Raw genomic sequence first — 25,035 nt, forward strand, 5'->3', positions numbered from 1 at the left:
TGGTTGGACAAATCTCAGCTATTTAGGGTTCTTTATGTATGGAGTACCATTCAACATAAAGGCCAGCATGATACTATCAGGCTTGGGATATATATTGTCAAGGGCGGAAGAAATATGCTGGTCCAGCGGTTATTCAAAAGAATAGGAATTGACCGTTTTAATATGTAGACATTACATGTTACCTAGGTAGACACATTTATGTGGCTGGTGTGTCTAACGTACCAATCAGAATAAGCTAGTGAGCCGTGCCCCAGCCTCACATTGAACTGTCCTACCTAGGTAAGATGTTCTATTCCATAACTTTATGGTATAATATCTTTTTATACAGAATATTATTGAATACTTCGAGAATCTAGATGTGTAATATAACATACAGAGTCAATACTATGAAATTCATGAATTTCTAGATCTATTTTTAGCAAACCCACACGGACCAACGGTCCGGTTCTCGACGCGCAAGACAAAAGACGATCCCGAGGTTGAAGGATTTAACTTTTTTTTATCTTTTTCTTCAGTCTAAGGGTGGCTGTGCTTCAGCATTAAGGGATTGTGCACTGCAAAGTACGGAGTATATGTTTGTTCTTTTCATTGCTATTCGCCAGCCCCCCAAGCCCTAAGGTTTGCACAACGGCGAAGGGTGTTCATAAGGATCGCCGACGGCCGATGATACAGAGAGCACATCATGGAAACTGGACCAATTGGAATAGCCCGGATGCACCTCACTCTCCCGATTTTCTAGAAAGGCTGGTAAAGGGAAAGCGAAAAGTAAAAAAGTGAGGCTTTTATAAGGGCCTGGTATTATTAGGGAATCCTAACTATGTAGGTACTTACTCCGTGGAGTATGAATGTTATGGGATAATATCAACCGTTCCACAGAGCGCTAATAGTCCCTGTAGTCAGAATATCAACTATTAACACCCGAAGATGATGAACCTGCAAAGTACAATAATAGACGGGGATCTCTTGCCACCGGACTCTTTGGGGAGGAACATCACCAATCGCAGTGGAGGACCGAATTGTGTTGGCAGAGTACTTGCCGATCTTGAGTGTTCTGAATATTCTAGATATTATAGAAGTGGAATGGAATAAGCTGGAGAGGAATTCGGTATAAAATAATATAATATAAAATAAAATAATAATAAAAACCCAAGGAAAAGAGAGTACGTAGATATGTAGCTTGGAAGTACCTGGAAGCCTGGGATTGCGTGGTCCCCCGAATAAAAACCATCCGGTTTCCCTTTTGCCTGGGAACCTTTGAAATATCTTCACTTTCCTTCTCTTTCTACAATTCTGCAATTCTGCTCTGAATTCAGCACTTTGTATCCTATCCTCTTGTAATTCAACTTTGCTCCACTTTTGACAGTTCATATCATCTCGCATTTACCCCCAACCACTTCACTTGGCCAAGGCCGAAAACCATCTAAACCCATCTCAATCAACCTCCAGTCACCCTCAGTCGGCCGCCATCCACCCTCATCGTGTCGATCGGAGCCAACTAGTGACCAGCCTCACCGTATCTCAAATTGCAAAAGCGCTGGATTGTCATCGCGCCTCTTGGCAGTTCCCACCTCCACCACGCTCGCTCCACTCCAGCGGTAGGCGGATCACCACCGTTTCAGACCTGCCTTGAATCTCGGACGCTAAAAAGTACGGTGGAACTCCTAATAAAATGGACACCCCCCAATCTCCCACCTCTCCCAAGAGGAGTCGTGGATTCAGCGTGAAATCCGGCAATTCAGACAAATCGGGATCAACAAGCCACAAGCGTGGATTTTCAGAGTCATCAGAGGAGAAAGCTCGTCGCAATCTACATACCAAAGCAGATCCACTCGTCGCCATGAACGAAATGCAGCCTAGTACGTCCAACAGGCTGAGACGAGCCTTAATTCTGGCCCGGTCGCATTCCCTTCACATTTCACTTCAACTGACACTACAATAGTGACGGTCGCCCTGGAAAAATCAAATCTGGGCTCCCTGCGAGAGATTCAATTCAAGGATCAGTATGGGAATGTCATCAGTTCGTATCCACTTGCCATCATTGGTTCCTGGGACTTTCTTGCTAACCCTTGCTTCGTCCCAGCCGATCCCGACCTGTCAAATCCCACGCGACCGCGATTTGAGCGCCCCTTGGATACAATTCGATCGTTTGAGGCAGCGATCAACAGCTCCTACAACAATAATCGTGCGTCGTATGCCAAAGCAGGTACTTTGTGGCAATTGTGGAAAGTCCAGAATGCGAGAATATGGGCTGATCTTCTTGGATAGATGATGCCGCATCACAGATGGGCGATTACAGCCGACGAACAAGCTACTATGGAGGTATGTTCTCTGCGATTCCCGTCTTCCATGAATTGCTTCTAATCCTTTCACCGATAGGTCAAAACACTTCCAACAGAAACTATGAACAAAACAACTACTACGGCCAAACCCAATCGCGACCAGACAGTGTCGTGAATGCATACCAGAACACACCTCTATCACCCGAGAACCCAAATCCATACCCCTACGCCCAGAGCGGATATAACCAAGGCGGATATAGCCAAAACAGCAGAAGACGCCCATCCCACCATCCACGCGGGTCACCCTCGACACCCATGACCCCCTCCGAGGGCTACCCGAACATGGCCAACAGCTCACAATACGGCTACCAACGGTCGCGGGACAACGTGGCTGCGATATCGAACAATAGCTCTAGCAACACATATCCCTACGGCCAGTCCACAGATCCCAGCTCGCTCAACAGCTCCAACGACCAATTGCAGCAGCAGGCTCTGCAGCAGCAGCGTCTCGACGAGCGTGCTCAAGAGTATGGTTTCAGTGGTTTCAACTCACCACGGGCTCCCCAACCCATCGGTGACCCGAGTTGGGGTGGACCTGTTGGAGGTGCTACGACTTCCGCGGGGGCTGCGCCTGCACAATCGGTTGAGCGCAAGAATGTGAACCAACCATCGCCTGGTGGGCAGAAAGCGGAAAAGAGGAAGAGCTGGTTTAAGCGCCGGTTCAGCAAAGATTAAATAATCTGAGTCTCTTGAGTGGGATGTGAGATCGAGATGGATCATGCTTGGTATGTCATCCGGACACCCCATTTCAAGATGCATGATCCTTTTTGAGTCGGGCTCGACAGACTAGCGTTGCTTTTTGTATGGAACGGATATGGATATGCGGGATGTGTTGATTATTGTTATTGCTTTTTTCATGAGTTCTTTCATCGCACGCTGTAATGAGGTTATGATACATGGACTGGGACTTGTTTACTTTGTTTCTTTGTTTCTTATTCATATCAATCTGTATCTATTCCACATACTTCTCTCCCCTAGGATATGCACCCCCGTCACAACTTACTATTCAAGGCCATTAAAAGGCCATTAAATGCATATGTATACATTTGCAGGTACCTATACCCACAATATCCACCTTAGAAAACCCCATGAAATGTAAAATAGGGAAGCAAAAGAAATCCCACCATGAATCCGGAACCGAACCCGGAAAATAAATTGATAACAGGCTAACACGCCCTCACGCGAGAAATGGGAATCAAAGAAGCACGCAGAGCAAAGAGTAAAAGAAGATCCCCAATTACCCTACTTCCGCCCCAGCAACTTATACTTCAACTTATCCGCCAACCCCTCATGCGCAACCTTCTTCTTCTTCTCCTTCTCCTCTTTCTCCTTGAGCGCAGCCTCATCAAGATGAACATTCCCCTGTCCACCACGCTACCATAAGTCAGCCAAGTCCTGGGCAAAGAAAGTCCTGGGATTCCGAAGGGACGGGTAGGAAAGGAAGGAATAGCAATTGCATCCGGGAAATGGAAAGGGAACGAAACCCAGGCTCAAAACCCATAAAACAAATCGAAGGTAAACAACCGAAAAAGCTCTCTGCTTACCCCGGTATGGTATGTTTCATCTGTCGAGTCGCGCACCGCAAGCTCGGGGATCATATCTGTATCATGGGGAACACGGGACGAGGGCCGGACCATTGGGGAGCCGATATTCCCCGCGCCGCCTCGCTGGACAGATGCATCAGTTGGGGTTGCATCAGGTTTGCAGTTGTGGGGAGACTTGGGCTTGGGTTTGGTGGGAGTGGTAGAGGTACTCACGCCGGCGGAGTAAGCGCCATCACCTTGGTCGCCGTAGGGGCCTTCGCGGACGATCTCGCCATCGACGTATCTGTGTTAATATGCTTAGTGTGTGTCGCTCTTGCGACTGGTTCGGACGTACTCGGTTGCGTCGTGGCCGATGTTTCCTTGGCCTGGTTTTTGGAGTTGTTAGATGCTGGTTGTGGAGGAAGGTGTTTGGGCTGGCTTGCCTCCTCGGCCGTGAGAGACCATTGGTGCTTCGGACTCTGTCTTTGTCTTGTCCGGCATCTTGGGACTGGTTTTTGTCAGAGATTGGAGGGCGTGTGTGTTCGTCTTTGCAAGAGGTTATTTTGTAGGTGGGATATTTGGGAGATGGGTGGATGCGAAAGGAAGAAGGATTGGGGTAGGTAGGAAGGTATTTATCGATTATCGATGGGGCGATAGATGCAGGTACCGGATGCGTGGCGGGGATCCACGTGCTGGGGTGCAACTGCGAGCTTACTGTTTCTTAGGGGTATCAGAAGGGGTTTAAGTCGTACAGGGAAGAATGTAGACAAGTGGATGTTGGGGGATCTAGATCTTTTAAGTATGATCGTATAATCCACTCGCTTTGATCTTATCGGGAATCTAGATAATACTGGAATTCCGAGCCAAGAGGTTCCTGAGATTCCTCGTTCTCTATCTATATCGTGGAGATGTTGTTATTCAACGACATTGAACATTTATATTCGCAGGCGAACTACATTGGTGACGTCGCTGATAAGATAATGGCCTCTGATTGGTGCAGACATGGCAAGCTGCAATTGGCCGATAGCGAGCTTGGCGTTTACTTTATATATTGGGGCAATAATACGAGAGAGTATGTATTGAAGAGATAGAATATTCCTATGAAAAGTGAGAATCAGCGTAGTAACGGCCCAGATAGTAAAGGATAGAATAATGGAAGCTCTGTATGCTACCCGCGGAATACCAGACACATCCTTAGTTTTTCTTCTTGTCTTCACCTGAGCCACCTGTGGTAGGAAGCCCCATAAAGATCTTGAATGAATCGTAGCTGCAAGATCAGAGTCAGTATATATCCAGCACACAAACCAAAAGAAAGCGAGGCCATACATCATCCATTGGAGTCCGGTCTGTACATCGTAGTCTTGTTAGCACCTAGATTAAGCCGCACAGAACATAGGAACAACTCACCAATGTACCGATCATCACAATACGAACAGGCAGTCCGTTCCACAATCCCCGGAAGCCAATATCACCATAGATGCGGCTCATAGCAGCGCCAAATGCCTCACCCGCCTGTCGATTCGCGTTCAACTTGCTGACCATGACATCGGCAGGATGCGAAACCGCAGCACACAGAATACCAGCGAGGTAACCACCAGTGAATGCAACGGCAGTCTGGGCACCCTTGTTATAGTCGGACTTCTGACCTGGCAGATTGTGGTAGATCATCTCAACAATGGTCTCGAAGGAAGCAAACTTCATCATCGTGTAGGGAACTTGACGGCCCCACAGCGGATAAAGACCCTTGTACAGACTGGATTAAGGGTCAGCTTATAGAGAATTGACTCAGCGATAGATGTCCAACTCACCCAGCAACGCCCTCCTTGGCAACCACGTTCGAGATACCGCTGAAAGTACCTGTGATCTCAGGGGGGAATGGTAGTCTGACCGCGGACCTTGACAGACTCGAATGGACACAGCGCTACATCTGCGATGAGCTCTGCCGAGGCACTGGCTGTCAGGTAGATGGCAGTCTTGAATCGACTCGCGTTTTCCTGGCCGACCAGGTCGCTGTAGAAGACCTTGAAGTACTCGTATCCTCCATACTTGAAAGCTCCTTGGGCCTGTTATGATTGTAATCAGTATAGGTAAAGGAAGTAGAAGATTGTCGCTTGGACTCACACTGTAGCCAAAGAAGGTAGGGCTCCAGCCCGTGAAAACACCGCGAATACCTTCAGCTGCACGGATAGTGCGGAAGGCTTGTATGTTGCTCTTGTAGAGCCTGGGATCGACTTGGCGGCGACATTTGATCAGGTCGAGGGGTGTGACGGCAGTGTGGGTAAGGCCCTGGTATATATGTGAGTATCTGGTGTATGTCGCGATCGCAATTCAGGTAAAATGGGATACTGACACATGCCAGCATTCCACCATATGTGCAAGCTGCATAGTACTTCAGGGAGCCAGGCTCGATCTTGCCGGTCTTTTCCTGGGCCTTGTGGCTTGCGACATCAAATTCGCGGCTCGCCTCGTGGGCAATGCTATCGGCCTTTGTCTTCACATCGTCGAGTGCACTCCAAGCTGTGAACGGTCTGTTTTTCGCAGGAGGGCTCGCAGTGGTGCTCACAGCACCTACAGGATGCTGGGCGGCGAAAGCGTTAATCCAGTCGGGGATCATGGTGTACTTCGGGTAGTGGGTATAGGTGGAGTCGGCTTGGATATCCGGTGATCTCCACCAAAGGGTGGATTTCGAGTGACACTGAATGTGTTTGTTTCTGATTGAATGCGTGTGAGGACTTGAATTAGAATTGAACAGGGCCTGACGGGGAATAACGGTCTCACCAAGGTAATGACGTGTTGAGGTTGTAAGTCTTGGCGGGGTACCAAACCAGGCACTTTATAGTAACCTTGGAAGTACATGTACTTTTGAAGAGTATGGTAACGTCCACTTTCGATGCAGACTCCGTAGGAACTAATACTTATGCTGTACATTCCATAAAACAGCCATCGGAGTTTGGACTTACTTATAGCTATCTCCGTGCGGGTCTATGCACCTGAGCACCTGGCCAGGATGACAACCCCCGACCTCCGGGGCTAAAGAAGAAACCGGTTTATAATCCCGGTGTTTGATGGGTTTGGCCATATTATAAGTAGGAGCATTTGCTCAGCAGAGTACAAGATAGTTATTCTATTACTAGTGTGATATCCGATTACATGGCTTCAGTAAACCTCCGTTAAAACAACGTGAGACATGGTGAGATATTCGTTAAATTGTGCTAAATGTCACGGGAGAGTCGCTGCTACACTCGGAGAGTGACCAGGAGATGGACTGAGCTTTGGTGAAGTGGGGATCAGTAAAGAACGTTAACCGGTCAAAATTGCTAACCCAGCTCCGTTATGACGAATTTTGTATAGGCGACATTATGGATTAAGAACATTGAAGTTCGTAGTAGGGGATAACAATATTACTATGGCAGGTTAATTGAGGCGTCTTCGTTAAAACCGGGTATTCATTTTATCCGGGTTCGGCGTTTCGAGTTGATGGTCGGGCAATCCAGCCTGGATAGTTAATATTTACTCTAGATATAGTGAGGTGAGACTATATCGGCCAGGGACCATCTTAAGCGAGTATTTTTCTACTGTTGTAGGCGCCGACAATAGAGAATATGTACAACGAAAAGTAAGAAGCAAAGTTGATATAGATCTGATAAACTCCGTGGCCGCAAGCGTCTTCGGTAGTGGAGTTAAAGAGATGCCAAGCTTGACATCAAAAAGTCATCCAACGGCTGAAAGCCCTTGACCCTACACGACTTAGGTATACACGACTACGAAACCCTACTTGAATTTGTATATTCACACCTGGGCCAATTATCCTCCAGCTTCAACCTACCTGTACATCTTCTCGACAGCCTTCTAAACCATCCACTGCCCCTCACCAACCCCTCCATCGCGATCACACCCAAAATGGCATCATACCTGACCGGCAGCGAGGCCTTCACTCGCGAGAAGCAAGCCACTTCCGACACAATCACCACATCTACAGCAGCCTGGGCTGACAAGTACCGCGGTGTCCGTCTCTCCCAATACAATCATCCGGATCCCAAAACTAACACCCAACACAGGCGACCATTGAAGACCTCGACCCTCCCCCGGCGCTCTCAATCTCCTCACAAGACCCCATTGCCACAGCCCTAATGGCCGCGTACGAGCGCGACTACACGCATCTCACCGTTATCTCTCCGACAAAGCGCTCCTTGCTGGGTTACCTCAGCATCCCACGACTACGGGAGCTTCTGCAGAACGGCACCGTGAAAGAAAGCGACCCGGTTTCAGCGGCGATGCAGCGATTTAACCGTAAACGCGGTATCTATCAGGTCATCACGATGAACACGCCGCTCGAGGAGCTCGAGCAGTTCTTCGAGAGCGAGACGGGGCCAAATGGCGAGAAGCGCGAGAAGCAGCAGTTTGCTGTTGTCACTGATGAGGCGCGCAAGTTTGTGCTTGGTGTTGCTACCAAGGCGGACTTGGAGGAGTTTGTCAAGCGCAGACCTACCTAAGCTGATGGGAATGGGAATATGTAACAGAGTGAGTTCTGTTTGGCACTGCATATCGGCGTATCTGTCTATATTGAGGGCATGGGTCGAGGTCTTTTTTTTTTGTCTCTACATGCGGTTCCTTCAACATGAACAGCACATTTTCAATTGACTGACGGGGTTGAAGTGTGGAGCTTGATACCTTGGGGAACATCTGGGATATGTATCCAGCAGTCAGATCAATACTTCGGTCAAAGTGTAGTTTTACAATTGAGTCCTTAGATGGTCAAAATTGTACCATCCCAATAATACAAAAGCAGAAACCCTAATCACCTGAACAATACCGTAACGCCCAAAAGAGTAATCATTTCCTTAAAGCCCCCAGTTCAAGATTTATCTTCCTACTGGGCTTTCTTTGAATCTGACTTGCTGGCCGCTTGTCTGTCCTCCTTGTCTTCCGTCCAGGCAACATAGATATATGTGAACAAGACCACGTTGGCAGTAACGGCGGCGGTGATTCCGGCAAGTGTCGAGCTCCCTGGATAACATTCAATTAGTATATGGTATTGTAGGTTGGGAGATAGGGAAGGACTCACCACTAAAGATTGAATTCACAGTCAAGAAATACATGCCAATGGGACCAACAATCATGGCCGCTGTGAATCCGAGGAGCTTGTAGATCACATCGCTAGATACCAGAGCTAATAAGAATGTGTCTTCAAGGATCAAATTAAGCTTCTTCTTAAGGCTATTATCTTACGCAGGAACAGCTGGGGCCACGTCAGAGGTGCCTTGCGGCGCAGGTTTCGCCGCAACATCGGCGTAGGTCTGGTTGTGGGGGCGACGGGCAGACATATTTTCTTCAGAAATAGCAGTAATTAATAGAGCAAGAGGCCAAAGGATGAGAAAGGTACTGGGTAGAGAAACAAAGGAACTGATATCACAGGTGCGGAGATAACTAGTGCCCGCCGTCACATGCCGGGGTTTGATTGGTTTGAAGTATATTATGCCCATGTGACTGTCTTATTGTCTCATTCCCCATTTGGGGAAAGTTGAGGTTGTTCATTCATTCTGTATAGAACTAAGCCCTTTTCAATGAACCTGATATTAAACTTTTTATATATGTCTCACTCCTTTGTTCTATTCTATGCTTAATTGACTGATCTCACACGTGATTGGGCGCGTCCACCGCGCGTGTCCGCTTTGGCAGAAAAAACGTTCCTGAATAGCGCGGAACAATTAGATGGATCCCATGATTCAATGTCATTGTTAGTATTGTGAGCGATGGATGAATCTGTCAATAATACTTCCCCTCGAGATATAAAAGCTATTCCGAGTACCCCTCCCGGCGAAGACTACGAAACTATCGCCACTCTTCCAGCGACAACTCCATCGCAAAGATTGACCCAACCAACACAACTACTTGAACATCCTTACCCACGGCATAGCAATACTGTCATACAAGTTGCTGCCTCTTCACCATTAGGCCCTGTGCCTTCTCCTCCCGCCGAGCCCAAGGCGGTCTACTTTCATCCTTAATCGCTCCTTCTGGGACGCAATTCCGTCCTCCTGCCTTTGGCCCGACCAAACGAACACCACAGTTTGATCTGGACGACGGACCGACATATCGAGGTGGCTCCTCAGACGAAGAATACCACCTACAAAGTACAGACATAAAACCGTCTATGTTTGCGAAAACAATTCGAAGTCCCGAAAAAGAAAAAATCATGGAATCGCCCGTTCGCCCTGACACCGGGCCAATGGATCGGTTCCGAGAAATAACGGCCTCTGCCATGTACGATCCGAAGAATACTGGAACCGCAACCAAGCGGACTGCAGACCAAATGAGTCCGCCGGCACCTAAGGGAGTTGCCATGAAAAAGTCTCGTCAAGATGCGCCCTCTCGCGCACAACCTGTGGGAACTCCAGATATCCTACTTCATGAGATCAACGACTTCAGACTCCGCGTCAAAGTTGAGCGCATTCTCAAAGTTATGCCACATATGACTGTTCGAATTTGTATGGAAGCGATGTTGAAAGCAAAGGGCAACTACGACGACGCGCTCCAAATCCTTGCCAACATGGATGCTGCTGACCAGGAAAACGGTCCCGTGGTGGTTGCATCCTCCGATGATGAATTGAGCGCCTCCCCGGCCGCCGGCCCGGTTCCCATGGCCAAGCAGAACATTAAAGCCCGTGGCACTATTCAGGACAAGTGGGCGGCAATGAAGCAGCCCAAGGGCCAGGATTCCGACGACGAAGGAAAGCCTCGCCGTCGACTCATTCGTGGACCCAAGTCTGACGCTTCTTCCCGTGCTGTTTCCCCTGTTCGTGCTATCACAATCAACGATGACAGTCCCCCGAAAAAGAAGTTGGGACGACTTCAGAAGGGCCGCAGAGCTCCTTCGCCTGACCGGTCCGAGTCTCCCGAGGCTATGATGAGTGATTCAGACGATTCAAATGTCCAGGTCCAAGAATCCACCGCTGGCGGTTTGGATTCCAAGGTCTTGAAATTCTTCAACACATGTCGTGTTCAGGATCTCGCTGATATCGCCTCTATCCCCGAAGAAACTGCTAATCTCATCATCACAAACCGTCCATACGAGACTTTGGATGAAGTGCGTGTTGTCTCCGCTCCAGTTGTAGAGACTGCGAAGCCCAAGGGCAAGAGAGGAGGCAAGGCCCCTAAGCCCATTGGAGACAAGATTGTCGACAAGTGTCTTGACATGTGGACTGGATATCTGGCCATTGACAGTCTTGTTGGCGAGGTTGAGGAACTCGGCAAGCCAGTCGCTGAAGAGATGAAGAAATGGGGCGTCGACACCTTTGGGAAAAAGGGCGACTTGGAAATTACCAACATTGCTCCTTCCAAATCAGAACATGACTCTGGTATTGCCACTCCCGCATCTGAACGACAACCTTCCGACAGTGACGAAGAAAGCGGCAAACTGGTCGTTTCGAAACGCAAATCCCGTTTTATCTCACAGCCCTCTATCATGGCCGAAGACCTGGTGATGAAAGATTACCAAATTGTGGGGATCAACTGGCTGGCATTGTTGTTTGACAAGAAACTCAGCTGCATTCTGGCTGATGACATGGGTCTGGGTAAGACTTGCCAGGTCATTGCGTTCCTCGCGCATCTGTTTGAGAAGGGCGTCAAGGGTCCTCACCTGATCGTTGTCCCATCTTCCACCATTGAGAACTGGCTTCGCGAGTTCCAGAAGTTTTGTCCGGTCCTGAATGTCATGCCTTACTATGCTGGTCTCAACGAGCGTGCTCTCATCCGCGAGGAGATTGAGGAGCGACGTGACGAGATCAACGTTGTGATCACTACCTACACGATTGCCAAGGCGAAGCTTGATGCTAAGTTCCTGCGTGACATGGATTTCACTGTTTGTGTCTATGATGAAGGCCACATGCTGAAGAACCATCAGTCTCAGCTGTATGAAAAACTGATTCGAATTCGGGCGCGTTTCCGTCTGCTGCTCACCGGCACTCCTCTCCAGAATAACTTGCAGGAGCTGGCATCTCTTCTCGGCTTCATTCTTCCCTCGGTCTTCCAGGAGCACAAGGAAGACCTCCATGCAGTATTTTCCAACAAGGCAAAGACGACTGATGAATCACACGCTACTCTCCTATCCCAGCAGCGCATTGAGCGCGCGAAATCCATGATGAAGCCCTTCATCCTCCGACGAAAGAAGCATCAGGTCATTGATCTTCCAGCCAAGCATTCCCATGTTGGTTGGTGCCAAATGAAACCTTCTCAGGTCAAGATATACGACCACGAAAAAGAGCAAGTGCGCCAGCTCTTGGCAGATCGCGAGGCTGGAAAGAAGACTGGCTCCAAATCCGCCAACATTCTTATGAAGTTGCGCCAGGCCGCGATTCACCCTCTCCTTGCTCGCCGTCACTACACCGACGAAATTCTGCAGAAGATGGCTAAGGCCTGCTTGAAGGAGGACAAGTGGTCGCTATCTGACCCCAAGATCATTCTCGAGGAACTCATGCCATACAACGACTTCGAGTGCCACCAGATGTGTGTGGAAAATCCCAATTCCCTCGGCAAGTTCAAACTCAAGAACGACGAATGGATGGACTCTGGCAAGGTGGAGCAGCTCAAGGAGCTTCTCATCCGTTTCATCGCGAATGGTGATCGCACCCTCATTTTCTCTCAATTCACGATGGTAATGGACATCCTTGAGCACGTCCTGGAAACCCTGAAAATCGAGTTTGTCCGGCTGGATGGCCGCACCAACGTCGAGGACCGCCAATCCATCCTCGACGCCTTCCACGAACGCACCGAAATCCCCGTATTCCTCCTGTCCACCAAGGCCGGTGGTGCTGGTATCAACCTGGCCTGTGCCAACCGCGTGGTCATCTTTGACTCTTCCTTCAACCCACAGGAAGATGTGCAGGCTGAGAACCGTGCCCACCGAGTGGGCCAGACCCGCGAGGTTGAAATCTACCGTCTGGTGACCAGACACACAATTGAGGAGCAGATCTACGGACTCGGCCAGACCAAGCTGGCACTTGACCAGGCCGTGGCTGGAGACGACGAGGCCGGAGCCAAGAAGGGCGAAGAGGCCGGCATGAAGGTCGTCGAGGGAATGATGATTGCAGAGCTGCAGGCAGAGGGAGAGAAGAAGTGAGCAAGCACAAGAAGAAAAAAAAAGGAAAACAAAAAGGGGGTGTCCTGGAGTTTGCGTCGTGAGTATCTGCATGGCAATGCAGATAATGCATTTAATACCGTGCCGAACATGGCACAGTTAGTACATGGTGTTTGGGGGTCCAATGGCGATTCGGGGAATCGCATATCATTTGTTAGACTAGAGGATCAAAAATCCAACTACGATTGATTCAGTACATGGTGTATCCAAGTCTTGTAGAGCGTAGAGTGATATGTATTTGGGGACTAAGTCATCAATGAGCATGATGTATGTAAGTGGGGAATAATCTATAGACAACAGATGGAAGCAATCATAAACACCTCAGAATGCAGGTATAAGCAAGACAAAAGGAAGGATGAACTGAGAGAAAACCGAGGGCTATGCATGGGACCGAGGAACAGAGCGTGGAAAGAAGCAACGAAGGACGAGAGATGCGATGAGGCGCAAAGAGATATTTACGCCGTCAGCTGAGACGGAGCCTGAGGCTGTGCAGCGGGAATAGTAGCTTCAACAGCTGGCTGCTCAGCATCAACTTGAGTAACCTTAGCCGGCTGAGGAGCAGAAGACCGCCGAATAGGACCACCACCATGAACAGCCGGCGAGGGCGTCTTAGTCCGGACAGCACCACCGCCAGCCGCACGAGCAGCTTCGGACTCCATAGCATTCTGCACAGCCTTGGACTTGGACTCAGACTGCGTTTCTGTATCGGGCACACAGGGTGCAGTCTCCCACTTCTCATCCAGACCGAGTATCTGATCAACACGCGCAGCAGCCGGAAGCAAATCATCGAATTTCAACACGCGGCAGATATCAAGATACGTCTTGGACAGCTTCGCACCCTTGAACTCCTTGTCCTTGCCGGGAATCAGAATATTGAGCAGGTACTTGGTATTGCCCAGACGATTCTCCGACTCCATACAGAAGCACAAGTACTCGTAGACGACCTCCCTCCACGGCGCGGCGCCGCCATCCTCCTTCGCCCGGAAACAGGACGAGTTAGTCTCCGCGGAAGTCGCAATCATCGCCCCATCGACGCCGTACTCGGTCATCAGCGCAAGTCCCTCGTCGCGCGATGTCACGTCGCCGTTCATTACGCACGCCACGCCGGCTTCGTGGCAAATGCGCGCTACCATGGGGAGCTGGTCACGGATTGCGCGTTCGCGTGGCCGCATAGGAGTCGTGCGACAGTGCACAGTCAAGCCCGTAATGCCAGTTTTCACGAGGCGGGAGACGAGGGCCTCTGTTTCTTCTGGCTTGGAGAGGATGCGGATCTTGACCGAGATGCCGATTTGGAAGGGTTCGCCTACTTCCTTAACAAGGGCTTCCAGAATCGAGATGAGGAGGTCGGGGGTGCGGAGGAGGGCGGCGCCCATGCCGCCACTTGTGGAGAAGGGCTTCGGGCAGCCGGAGTTGAGGTCGATGCCTGAGACGTCGCCGGCCACGACGCGCGCAGCTTGTACTGCCAGCTCTGGGTCGGCTGTGCCAATTTGGTAGATTAGTCGGCCCTTTTCCCGTGCTGGGTCGATGCGGTAGATGATTGATTCTTTAGTTGGTTTGTTGGGGCGGCCGCCGTTGCTGGGCATGCGGGTGAATTCGATTGTGCCGTTTCGCGGGTTCACGCGTCGCTCGGCGCCGATCATTGAGCGGTCGATTGTTTCAGGTCCCCAGACGAGGTCGGCGCCGTATTTCAGCGCCAAGAGGCGCGAGGGTAGTTCGCCTGATCGGACCATGGGGCGAGGACGATTTTGTTGCGGTAGTCGACGCCGTTGGCGGGGATGGGCACGCGCGGCACAACGGCCGGCGCGGGGGCAGTTGCGGTTGCGGTTGCGAGGGTTGCCATTGTCTTGCGGAGAGTTCTGATCATAGCATTCCCAGGTGCTGCGGGGAGGGGTGTATAGAACGGTCTTTTTCTTGTCGGAGAGACCCGATAGAAATTCAAGTCACGTGAAGATAGTGGCGATAACCTTTTTCAGGATATGTAGTCATGTGATTTCATATATTACCGTAATTTACTTTGTTGAGGTGTTTTTCGAGCAGCGACTTCCAAGGGCCGGTGAGATGAAATCAACCAATGAGTGGCTTCTATTCCCTGCCAAGGATCACGACATGTCCTTTAAATGTGATTGTCTGCCATTCTTCAATGTTCCAAGGGTTTGGTAATTCCAATATTTTCATGCTCTAGAGTTGAAGTGAATACAACTGCAATTGATCTACTCCGTCCAGGCCACGCGTATACTACCGACATCGGCGTGCTTCGCAATATGGGGTCGGGTAGGTACATGCAGCGTACATCCTGTCAAATAGTAAAAGATGTAGCGTACCTATGTTGTACATGTACTAGTAGTCTTAATATGTAGTGAGAGCACGAGACTTCAATTGTATATAATCTACACCCACAATTGACCAATCCAGTCGGGATATCAATCTACCTAGGTAATTCGGGGAGATCATAAACATGCCGACTTTCGGAACTGCCATGTTTTTCAAATTTTTTTTTCCATACAAACTCCCGACACAAGGGGGTAACACCACGCAATCGCAACATATATACCCGTCAGCTGGTGGGATTGAAGGTACAGTTTCAAGTTTTTTTGTATCAGAAATACTAAAATAAAGAAAACATTTGAATAGAAAGCATTAACATTTTCATCACAGCCAATGACTTGTCCTCCCTTGGCCCGACTGGGAAGTGCTACCTCCACCGCCTCCCGTCGTGTTTGGCGCACATCAGCAACGCTGGCCCCCCCCACTTCTACTGCCCCTCTCTCTCCCTCTTCCTTTCTTCTCCCTTATCCCGTGCGGCCCAAGTATCTAGACACTTTTCATCCGCTTCACCCAATATGTCTTACTCCGTCCGCAAGATCGGTTCCCCTTACACTCTCGAGCACCGCGTGTTCGTTGAGAAGGATGGCGTCCCCGTCTCCCCCTTCCACGACATTCCTCTATATGCCAACGAGCAGCAGACCATCCTGAACATGGTCGTTGAGATCCCCCGCTGGACCAACGCTAAGCAGGAGGTACGACAACACACCTCAATTGACTCTCGCCATGTACTAATTGCATCATAAACAGATCTCCAAGGATGATTTCCTCAACCCCATCAAGCAGGACACCAAGAAGGGCAAGCTCCGCTTCGTCCGCAACTGCTTCCCCCACAAGGGTTACCTCTGGAACTACGGTGCCTTCCCTCGCGTAAGTTTTGGACTTCCCACACCCGTGGATAAGATGAGGGGTAAACAGTACTAACACGATATGAACCAGACCTGGGAAGACCCCAACTCCGTCCACCCCGAGACCAAGGCCAAGGGTGACAACGACCCCCTCGACGTTTGCGAGATTGGTGAGCTTGTCGGCTACACCGGCCAGGTCAAGCAGGTCAAGGTCCTTGGTGTCATGGCCCTGATTGACGAGGAGGAGACCGACTGGAAGATCATTGTCATCGACGTCAACGATCCTCTTGCCCCTAAGCTCAACGACATTGAGGATGTTGAGCGTCAGCTTCCTGGCCTCATGCGCGCCACCAACGAGTGGTTCCGCATCTACAAGATCCCCGACGGAAAGCCCGAGAACCAGTTCGCCTTCTCCGGCGAGTGCAAGAACAAGAAGTACGCCGAGGATGTCATCCGCGAGTGCTCCGACGCCTGGGAGAAGCTTGTCACTGGCAAGACCCCCCGTGGTGATATCAGCCTGTGAGTTCTATCCATATCACATCTCTTCGCTTTTGAGGATGTTGAAGCTAACTATCACCAGTGCCAACTCCACTGTTGAGAACTCTGCCGACCGTGTTGACCAGGCTCAGCTCGCTGCCATCCCCCGCAATGAGAACCTGCCCCCTGCTCCCATTGATGGCAGCATTGACAAGTGGTTCTTCATCTCAGGTGCCGCAGTATAAATGATATTTTTTTTGCAAGAGAAATATAAAACTAACCTAAGCTTTCAAGCCTATGATCGTCTCCCTGGTGGAAACCACGTTCTTCGATTTCCCAAGGAAAAGACGCATTTTTGATTGTGAATGGATTGCTCCAAATACTTAAACTTTTTACCACGACAGCGTAGAGAATGGTAGTCTCTGATGGGCATACGAATCTGTGTAACTGGATAGCAATGAACAATCACCACTGTCTGCCCCAGCTTGTGCATGATCTTCAAATCTACTCCTAAGTCCTATACCAGCTATGAAGCATAAACTAGCAAAGTAAGAATAATTCAAGTATTCCAATATGCCCAACAGCGCCAAAATCGTTAGATGAAACAAATGATAGGTAATATAATACATGAATGCGCAGCTCGAACAATAAAACCTCCCACTAATTCTTCAAGCTGGCCTCTCGCTGCAGAGCTCTGCCAACACGGGACACCTCCTCGATAACATCGCCAATCTTCAGCCCGCGCTTGCCGACATCCAGCGTAAGCTCCTTGCCGCCCTTAAACCCGACAGTCATGGTCGGTGACTCGGTGGAGGTGCGCGGCAATTGCTTGACCTGGATATCGATGTGGGTCGGGCTGCTTGTCGGGATAGTGTCTGGTGTGCGCAGCATGCCTAGGAAGAGTCGGCATGGCCGGGAGGCGCGGGAGAAGGGGTTGTAGGCGGTCCGGAAGCTGGTTATCGTGGCGAGGGGGATGGTCATTGTTGCGGTTTTGGGTTGGTGATGAGAAGGGCGGGGAGGTTTTGCGGACTGGTAAATTGATCAGTTTTTTTATCATCAAGAGCAATGATATCATGTAGCTCTGTCTTGGGTTTGTTGTTGCGTACCTGAGTGAATGAGGGCTGTCGGGAAGTTTTTTAAGGTGGTGGTTTATGGGTAGAATCCGAGACGGTTGGACAGATGACCCTCGGTGGAAGATTGGACCAAGGAGAAAATTGCGTGGATCTCAGTCGGTCTGCGACAAGTCTGACAGGTAATGGGGCAAGACCAATTGGAAGTTCTAAGCACACCAGAGTCTCCGTTGCGAATTGCGGATGAGGGAAATGGGGCATGTTTGACTCGGATGCAAACACGATGCCAAATGACGCCCGTCTACATGGCAACTTCGAACAACTCGACACTGATGAAGCAACTTATTGCTTCGAACCTCTCAATTTAATCTCTGCTGTCTATTGTCACAAAGGTTACTTCAACGCCTATAACATCCCCCAACAGACAGCACCTGAATGCGTCACATCGAATAAGTAATACCGTTATCGCACTATGTCCCCCACAACAGCTCTCCAGGGCCGCGTGAAAGAGCTCTCGACTTCCCTGGAACAAATCCAGCCCCTCGTGAATCGACTGCGCGATTTTACTGCTTCTATCGGGCAGGGCGATGAAGCCCGCCTAGAGCTCGGGAGTGAGATACATTCCCGGCTAAAGGAAGCCGAGCAAGAGTTAGAGCTGCTACGTGTGGAGGTCGAAGCGCTGGAAACTGGATCTGATAGCAGGCGAAAGTCATCTGCTGTCCATGGACCGAAGGAGGCTGAGAAGGAGCGGGTTATTTCTATGGCAGGGCGGTTGGCTGAGGATCTCAAGAGGTAAGGTACCCTTAAATGACTTGCGCATGCCGGACATATTTCCTTGCCCTGGCCCACTGGCTAGTCTTAGATATGCAGTACATGCTAATCGGCTCTCTAGAACACGAGGTGATTTCCGAACTGCCCAATTACAAGCGAAGCGGAATGCCGAACTAGCCAAGCGGAAGGAGAGAGAGTTGCTGCTGTCGAGATCGCACTCCTCCGAGAAGAAGCAGCCGACAGAAAAGTTCACTCAGGATGATCTTGTTTTGAACGCTTCGAACGACGTGACGTCTGCGCTACGCAGAACCCATCAACTCATGCAGGCGGAGCTCTCCCGCAGCCAGTTTGCCCAATCAACCCTTGGTGAGTACTTCTTTCGTCTTTCCTCATCCTGCCAGGCACTAATATTTTTCAAATAGAACAATCCACAGCCGCGATCACATCTCTATCCGAGTCCTATAGCAGCCTTGATACACTTATATCTTCATCCCGCAGTCTTGCTAACTCTCTTCTCCGCTCCCAAAAGTCCGACACATGGTACCTTGAGACTGCTTTCTATGTTCTTCTTGGTACAATTGCCTGGCTTCTATTCCGACGTATCTTCTATGGGCCTCTGTGGTGGCTTGTATGGCTTCCTTTCAAGCTCATCGCTCGTGTTGCGTTTTCAACCCTAGGCGCAGCCGGGCTATCCACTACAGCTGTGGAGTCTGCTTCTCAGTCCCTCTCTGCGGATGTCTCTACGGCTATTCATCAAATGGCCACGTCGGCTGCAACAGGAACCGTGTCAGCTAGTAGCGCTGCCTGGGAGCAAGAACCGTCGGCACCGATCGACAGCGATCGTGTTATTGACAAAATTGGTGACATGGTTGAGCAAGAGCAACACAAAAGTGTGGACATTGACGATGTTACCCCGGAGGAGAGGGCAAGACAAGCAGTGCTTCCCCGGAATACGAAAAAGAGGATGTTCGAGGCCGGGATGGAGGAACCGGTGCGCGACGAGCTATAGATATTAATCCTAGCAATAATGAGATACCATGTAATTATGATCATTGCAACATTGGTCTTTCGTAGTATATATAAACTCTGTATAAAAGATACCTGAGAAGAAGAAATGACGATTCCTGGGATAGATTGTTTCCTGCCAAGACGAGCTGAGACGGCTGAATGTCCACCTGCAAGTGTAGATGGGGCCACAAGAGGAATTTTCTGCATAATGATCATCCCCTGTATTATCCGATTGGCCAAATAAATGGAATTCATGCATGTTTTCAGCTCTGGCGCTTTGGCCGCTATATGCTGCATACGCATGTTGGAGTATTCCCTCAGCATATATATATTTGGTCCCATATCAGCAAACCCCTCTTCTTCTCTTCCTATTTTGTATTTATAAACTTGATATCACTACTATATCTCTTTCCTTAACCTCTAATCCTTGAGCGTATCTTGCAATATGGTGCCTCCTACTCGTGAACAAGTCGAGGCACGAGTGAAAAAAGTCATAAGCAAGGTCACGGGTTATCCTGTAGAGCAAGTATGATGACATTCCCATATTTGAAACAAATTTCTCAGTACCTGATTCTAGACTTTACTACTATACAGATTAAGAACACCGATCCTGTCAACGAGTACACCTTTCCTTCTGGTACATGGGAACTTAAGCCTACTGAGGGGTTTAAAGATGCAGATGATTATAAGGCCATTTTAGAGGGCCTGGAAAAGGTATGTGTAATTTATTTCATTGAAGTCCTAACCTTGGAATGATACTAATAATACATAAGGAATTCAACTTCGAATATCCCTATTCAAAAGACCCTGACTCTGACTCTAGGCTTGAGACTGGTAAGTGATATAATACTATTAAGCTTATCTTGTTTGCTTCCTATTCTTTCTAACTAATTAATAGTTCAAAATGCTATTGAGGTTTGTATATACCTGAGTACCATTCAGGATCCAGACTGGAGGAGGGAGCAGGCTCTGAAAAAGCATTGAATGATTCTTGGATAGTTCTGACTTGGTGGCTGCTATAAATTTCGGGACCCTCCTGTTTACTGTAGGTTTTCGCTGTCTTAGAAGTTCTGAATAAGTCTAAGTTTTCTATCTACATAAGCTCAGCTAGAAGTGGACTTGTATACCTCTACACTACATAGTAAAAGATGCTCTCATTGGTCAGTTTGTTTAAGTGCTGCGCGTGTCACGTGGAGACGCGTCTTGATTGTGGGCGCCAGAGAGAGATCTCCAACACATCGACCAGCTCTCGAGATAACCCTGATTTTTGCTGACCTCGGGCTATTCGACAACAATGGCTGCCTCTTTTTTCAATAACAAGGCTCGTGCCGCTGCCGCCGCATCCAGCAGCTCTAAGCCTAAGGCTGGCGACAACAAGGAAGACTCAAGTCGACTCCAGCCGTGGGTCGAGAAATAGTATGTCAATGCTTCATTTTGAGCTCACTGAGCATTTGGCTGATCTTGATTAGTCGCCCCAAGACCCTGGATGACGTTGCTGCACAAGACCACACGACCAATGTCTTGCAGCGCACCCTACAAGCTTCAAACGTAAACCATCCAGCCCCGAACAATTAAAACAATGAACTAACACCAACCAGCTCCCCCACATGCTCTTCTACGGACCGCCCGGCACAGGAAAAACTTCCACAATCCTCGCCCTCGCCAAATCCCTCTTCGGACCCGCCCTTTACCGCTCCCGAATCCTAGAACTGAACGCCTCCGACGAGCGCGGTATCGGCATCGTCCGCGACAAAGTGAAGAACTTCGCCCGGGCCCAGCTCACTCAACCAACAGGTTTGGACGCCGCCTATCGCGCACAGTACCCATGCCCACCATTCAAGATTATCATCCTCGACGAGGCAGACAGCATGACGCAAGACGCCCAGTCCGCTTTGCGCCGCACGATGGAGACATACAGTCGGATCACGCGGTTCTGTCTCGTTTGCAACTATGTTACGCGCATCATCGAGCCGCTCGCTAGTCGCTGCAGCAAGTTCCGCTTTAAGATGCTGGATAATAGCGCCGCTGGTGAGCGGATCGGGAATATTGCAGAGCAGGAGGGTTTGCAGCTCGAGGATGGGGTTATCGATACGCTTATCCGGTGCGGTGACGGTGATTTGCGTCGTGCTATCACGTATCTGCAGAGTGCGGCGCGCTTGGTCGGTGCCACGAAGCCGCCTGCTGCGAAGGATGCTGACGATGATGCTGAAATGACGGATGTTGGCAGCAAGTCTAGTGTTATTACGGTGCGCAGCATTGAGGAAATCGCTGGTGTGCTGCCGGATAACATTTTGGATTCTCTTGTGGAGGCTATGCAGCCCAAGAGTGGTGGGTCGGTCTACGAGGCTGTCTCGGGGGTGATTACGGACCTTGTCGCTGATGGCTGGAGTGCTACGCAGCTTGTTGCACAGGTTTGTCCTTCTTCTCTTTGTATTTTCAATACCTCGCTGACCTCTTCTAGTTATACCGACGTGTAGTGTCCAACGAGGCAATCCCCGATATCCAGAAGAATAAGATTGTCATGCTCTTCTCGGAGATGGACAAGCGGCTGGTTGACGGGTCCGATGAGCATCTCTCCATGTTGGACCTGGCATTACGCATTGCCGGAGTCCTGCGTGGAAATTGAGAGGGGTTTATTTCTATCAAAACTCGTCTCGAGCTTAGACCCTCATGGTCAGCAGTGAGACTTACCGAATACTTGATCGAAAAAAGATGGCGTTCGGGACGGGGACGTCCTACATATCAGAGGCGTTATATTCGGATTTTTTTAGCACTCAGATCTTGTTCGAATGGAATGATCATGATACCCTTTAATATTCTTTTTGCGCAAGCTACTAAGTACAGAGCTACACTGTGAGTCTGAATGACTTGACGTGTAATTTATGCACACACCTAGAAGACTGCGCCTAGAGTTTAGCTGCTCGAATAGCAGGCAGTCACTGCGATTCGGTGTCCTTGACTGAAGACTTAGACATCGGGCTTGAGCTGGCGCCAATAATAACAATGCAGACTTGGAAATAACGTGAAGTAAATTCCCCTAAAATATAGACGACAATTATGTCCTTGTGTCCTACATATTCTGACCTTTCTTTCATTTTAGCAGCAATAAAGCAAGAGATAGACACAGCAATATTAAACAAAAGGCCAGGCAAGAAGGAACATATGAGGCTAGAGGAGCTCATATCTTACTTCAAAATTGCTGTCGGACTTTTAAAATCGGCCATAAGACTCTTTGAAAGTTTGCCTGGTTTTAAATTTTCACCTTCTACCAACTCTCATCTCCCGATATAAGGCTACAATTTCCAAGTCTTCACCCTCAACATATTCTGCTGATTCTACACCAGGACTCATTTTCCGCTCATCTTGATATGGAATCTACATACCTTGGCAGACAACGCCATGGACCTAGTCGTGACCCTCGTCGTGCTGGTAGAGCTAACCAAGGAGCTGCTCGTGATGATAGACAACAGCATCACTACCGAAACCAACAATACCAGCACCAAAGCCAACACCACCAGGTAAGCCATACTTCACAAAATATGTGCTCCCCACTGTTGTGTAGTGTTGCCTCGCTGCAATACCACCAGCATTTTTCTGGAGTGTGTACTTGGTGATATTCCCACTGCATTTGATACCTTCTACCTTCTCATCTTGTTCTTCCACGCGCCACTCCCATATTGTATATGCCAGTGTGAGAACGAACCATTTCCCCCAATTACTGACAAAGAAAATAATATGGTACAGAGCAGCGCAACTTTGACTTGTTATCTCTGCCGCGACCCCAGACACCTACAGCGGAGTTGCCCACTACTCGCCCTTTGGAGATCTGTCATCGAGACACTTTGCCGCGTACAGAATACCTCCCAGTTAAAGCTTGTTGGCTCATTACTGATAAGATATCCTTAAGGACCGCATTATTGACCCAATGAGCCTTGTTGAACAAATCGATATCGCGAGTATTGATTCTGGAATAAGCTCTTGCACCACAGCTAACCTATCGATACAGGGGATCCTTGTTACTGCTCTTGCTAGCGCTCTTCCTGATAGGGATGGTAACATCCCTATGCAGTAAGTTATTCTATAAGGAGTTCCTTTTTCGGTCAATCGAAGGCTCGAGTTTTAGGATGTCAGATGGAAGCAACAATTAAGCCCTAAAAGGCGCATGAATAGTGACTTCGACTTTATCGAGTCGTAGAATGAGCTTTGAACCAATTGCATATGTTGGGCTTCGAGCGAGCTTTCTATTTGTTAGTAAGCTGTATACCAATCCATGGATCTTGGAAAGATGGTCAGTTTCGTCAGGCTCTGGCCGACCACCGTCGGATCCCTTACGTAATGCGGCTGCTTGGAACCATGGAAGGCGCCGGCTCCGGGTAGGCCCGCCTCCGAGCCGTGGAACTGAGGGGGGGGCCCACTTGAGGGTAAATTGACGATAGGTGATATTTGATATATCCTATGTCTACCGCTTTCTAGTACACAGATGGAACCTGGCTGACATTGCTTGGAGAGTACAAATACCTATATGCAAGATGTACTGTCATGGAACGACCGAATGGGCCAAAATCTCGTCCTTCATAGCTGCGAAGTGTGTCATGGCAGGAAGGTGGTACAGAGGGATGGGTATTCTCCGCAGATATACTGCGCGCACTTGCTGATTATCTTCAGATCTACTGTAACCTTGTTCAATCAAAGTTGTAGACGGCCACTGTGTCTGTGTCCACTTTACAAATATGAACGAAGCTGACGTTGTTTTATGCTGCATTACTAGGCTCATACGCATCGTTTCTGGTTCCATAAACACCTAACAGTGGCACGCCACAATTAACAACGTTGAAGGTATACCGAAAAGAGGAAGACCATTGTCTATTTCATGCTGATGACGAGACCTCGGCATTTCGGCGATCCTAAGGGATTAAAAACAAGTCTCGGTAATCGGCTACCGAGTGCCGAAGAAAAAGGACAAGCGCCCCCGCATATAAATCGAACCCCGTGGTGCAGATAAATAATGCATAACAACCAGGCGGTTCCAAAGAGTTACACGGACGACCCGTAACAAAGATTGAGGGACATTATGGGTACCGAATACCGTTTTCAACCTATCCAGGAACCCCCGAGTGGGAACGAGACAATGCAATTCCAACAAAGCGAAAGGAAATTTCGGTCGAGGCGAGCCAAATGGGCTTGCTATGCCTGCCACAAACGGAAAGTTCGTTGCGACGCGCTAAATCAAGGCACATCGTGCACCAATTGCAAACTTGATATGAAAGAATGCGTTTTTCCACCGCGAAGGAAAAAGAAAACAGCAGCTTCAAGTCTTTATGTTCCTCACAAAGCTAGGGCAGATGGCACAATATTGTCACCACGTGTGTCACAACATCCCGCAACACTAGATCCCAAGCGTGACGACGTCCAGTCAAATGACACCGTTGAACCATCGCGGAAAAGAAAGAGCCCGCCTCGAAGTCTGGATTCTCCACGTACCTGTTCAGAGCAAAGACGACGTTCCGATCAAGGCCCATCACACAATGTGGACAATGAAGT

The 25,035-nt window shown here is 49.2% G+C and overlaps 13 protein-coding genes across 13 annotated transcripts; 8 read left to right on the plus strand and 5 right to left on the minus strand.

The window, feature by feature from the left end:
* Window positions 1–1,669: 1,669 nt before the first annotated feature.
* Window positions 1,670–3,014, plus strand: N7519_008933 (DUF2406 domain-containing protein; the record flags this gene model as incomplete). Its single annotated transcript, XM_057295706.1, has 4 exons — window positions 1,670–1,856; window positions 1,940–2,203; window positions 2,266–2,319; window positions 2,377–3,014. 4 exons carry the CDS (start codon window positions 1,670–1,672, stop codon window positions 3,012–3,014), a joined length of 1,143 nt encoding a protein of 380 aa, XP_057143588.1.
* A 567-nt stretch (window positions 3,015–3,581) lies between these two features.
* N7519_008934 (DUF3602 domain-containing protein) lies at window positions 3,582–4,363 on the minus strand (the record flags this gene model as incomplete). The annotated part of the gene is made up of 4 exons (XM_057295707.1): window positions 3,582–3,713; window positions 3,884–4,166; window positions 4,218–4,248; window positions 4,306–4,363. The coding sequence occupies 4 exons, from the start codon at window positions 4,361–4,363 to the stop codon at window positions 3,582–3,584; spliced, it is 504 nt and encodes a 167-aa protein (XP_057143589.1).
* A 693-nt stretch (window positions 4,364–5,056) lies between these two features.
* On the minus strand, window positions 5,057–6,557 carry N7519_008935 (putative mitochondrial phosphate carrier protein; the record flags this gene model as incomplete). Its single annotated transcript, XM_057295708.1, has 7 exons — window positions 5,057–5,129; window positions 5,189–5,208; window positions 5,270–5,615; window positions 5,671–5,719; window positions 5,751–5,925; window positions 5,984–6,148; window positions 6,213–6,557. Coding segments are annotated over 7 exons (1,173 nt in total), but the record flags the coding sequence as incomplete, so codon positions are not given.
* Window positions 6,558–7,762: 1,205 nt separating this feature from the next.
* N7519_008936 (putative cystathionine beta-synthase (beta-thionase)) lies at window positions 7,763–8,355 on the plus strand (the record flags this gene model as incomplete). The annotated part of the gene is made up of 2 exons (XM_057295709.1): window positions 7,763–7,867; window positions 7,921–8,355. The coding sequence occupies 2 exons, from the start codon at window positions 7,763–7,765 to the stop codon at window positions 8,353–8,355; spliced, it is 540 nt and encodes a 179-aa protein (XP_057143591.1).
* A 377-nt stretch (window positions 8,356–8,732) lies between these two features.
* N7519_008937 (vacuolar ATPase assembly integral membrane protein VMA21) lies at window positions 8,733–9,186 on the minus strand (the record flags this gene model as incomplete). Its single annotated transcript, XM_057295710.1, has 3 exons — window positions 8,733–8,869; window positions 8,928–9,019; window positions 9,092–9,186. 3 exons carry the CDS (start codon window positions 9,184–9,186, stop codon window positions 8,733–8,735), a joined length of 324 nt encoding a protein of 107 aa, XP_057143592.1.
* Window positions 9,187–10,058: 872 nt separating this feature from the next.
* On the plus strand, window positions 10,059–12,980 carry N7519_008938 (DEAD/DEAH box helicase; the record flags this gene model as incomplete). Its single annotated transcript, XM_057295711.1, has 1 exon — window positions 10,059–12,980. One exon carries the CDS (start codon window positions 10,059–10,061, stop codon window positions 12,978–12,980), a length of 2,922 nt encoding a protein of 973 aa, XP_057143593.1.
* A 473-nt stretch (window positions 12,981–13,453) lies between these two features.
* On the minus strand, window positions 13,454–14,728 carry N7519_008939 (tRNA-dihydrouridine(20) synthase (NAD(+)); the record flags this gene model as incomplete). The annotated part of the gene is made up of 1 exon (XM_057295712.1): window positions 13,454–14,728. One exon carries the CDS (start codon window positions 14,726–14,728, stop codon window positions 13,454–13,456), a length of 1,275 nt encoding a protein of 424 aa, XP_057143594.1.
* Window positions 14,729–15,838: 1,110 nt separating this feature from the next.
* ipp1 (inorganic diphosphatase IPP1) lies at window positions 15,839–16,890 on the plus strand (the record flags this gene model as incomplete). Its single annotated transcript, XM_057295713.1, has 4 exons — window positions 15,839–16,015; window positions 16,071–16,190; window positions 16,260–16,687; window positions 16,749–16,890. The coding sequence occupies 4 exons, from the start codon at window positions 15,839–15,841 to the stop codon at window positions 16,888–16,890; spliced, it is 867 nt and encodes a 288-aa protein (XP_057143595.1).
* Window positions 16,891–17,305: 415 nt separating this feature from the next.
* Window positions 17,306–17,626, minus strand: N7519_008941 (mitochondrial 54S ribosomal mL53 protein; the record flags this gene model as incomplete). Its single annotated transcript, XM_057295714.1, has 1 exon — window positions 17,306–17,626. One exon carries the CDS (start codon window positions 17,624–17,626, stop codon window positions 17,306–17,308), a length of 321 nt encoding a protein of 106 aa, XP_057143596.1.
* Window positions 17,627–18,187: 561 nt separating this feature from the next.
* On the plus strand, window positions 18,188–19,495 carry N7519_008942 (putative protein transport membrane glycoprotein Sec20; the record flags this gene model as incomplete). Its single annotated transcript, XM_057295715.1, has 3 exons — window positions 18,188–18,507; window positions 18,608–18,852; window positions 18,909–19,495. The coding sequence occupies 3 exons, from the start codon at window positions 18,188–18,190 to the stop codon at window positions 19,493–19,495; spliced, it is 1,152 nt and encodes a 383-aa protein (XP_057143597.1).
* A 444-nt stretch (window positions 19,496–19,939) lies between these two features.
* On the plus strand, window positions 19,940–20,478 carry N7519_008943 (uncharacterized protein; the record flags this gene model as incomplete). Its single annotated transcript, XM_057295716.1, has 4 exons — window positions 19,940–20,020; window positions 20,089–20,208; window positions 20,268–20,328; window positions 20,393–20,478. The coding sequence occupies 4 exons, from the start codon at window positions 19,940–19,942 to the stop codon at window positions 20,476–20,478; spliced, it is 348 nt and encodes a 115-aa protein (XP_057143598.1).
* A 310-nt stretch (window positions 20,479–20,788) lies between these two features.
* On the plus strand, window positions 20,789–22,120 carry N7519_008944 (replication factor C subunit 2; the record flags this gene model as incomplete). The annotated part of the gene is made up of 4 exons (XM_057295717.1): window positions 20,789–20,910; window positions 20,964–21,042; window positions 21,093–21,905; window positions 21,956–22,120. The coding sequence occupies 4 exons, from the start codon at window positions 20,789–20,791 to the stop codon at window positions 22,118–22,120; spliced, it is 1,179 nt and encodes a 392-aa protein (XP_057143599.1).
* A 773-nt stretch (window positions 22,121–22,893) lies between these two features.
* Window positions 22,894–23,566, plus strand: N7519_008945 (uncharacterized protein; the record flags this gene model as incomplete). The annotated part of the gene is made up of 4 exons (XM_057295718.1): window positions 22,894–23,012; window positions 23,082–23,343; window positions 23,402–23,446; window positions 23,501–23,566. 4 exons carry the CDS (start codon window positions 22,894–22,896, stop codon window positions 23,564–23,566), a joined length of 492 nt encoding a protein of 163 aa, XP_057143600.1.
* Window positions 23,567–25,035: the final 1,469 nt, after the last annotated feature.

This window comes from Penicillium mononematosum (genome assembly GCF_028829835.1).
Source record: "Penicillium mononematosum strain IBT 11891 chromosome Unknown utg000005l:1.0-9366267.0:1.0-9372171.0, whole genome shotgun sequence".
Lineage (NCBI taxonomy): Eukaryota > Fungi > Ascomycota > Eurotiomycetes > Eurotiales > Aspergillaceae > Penicillium > Penicillium mononematosum.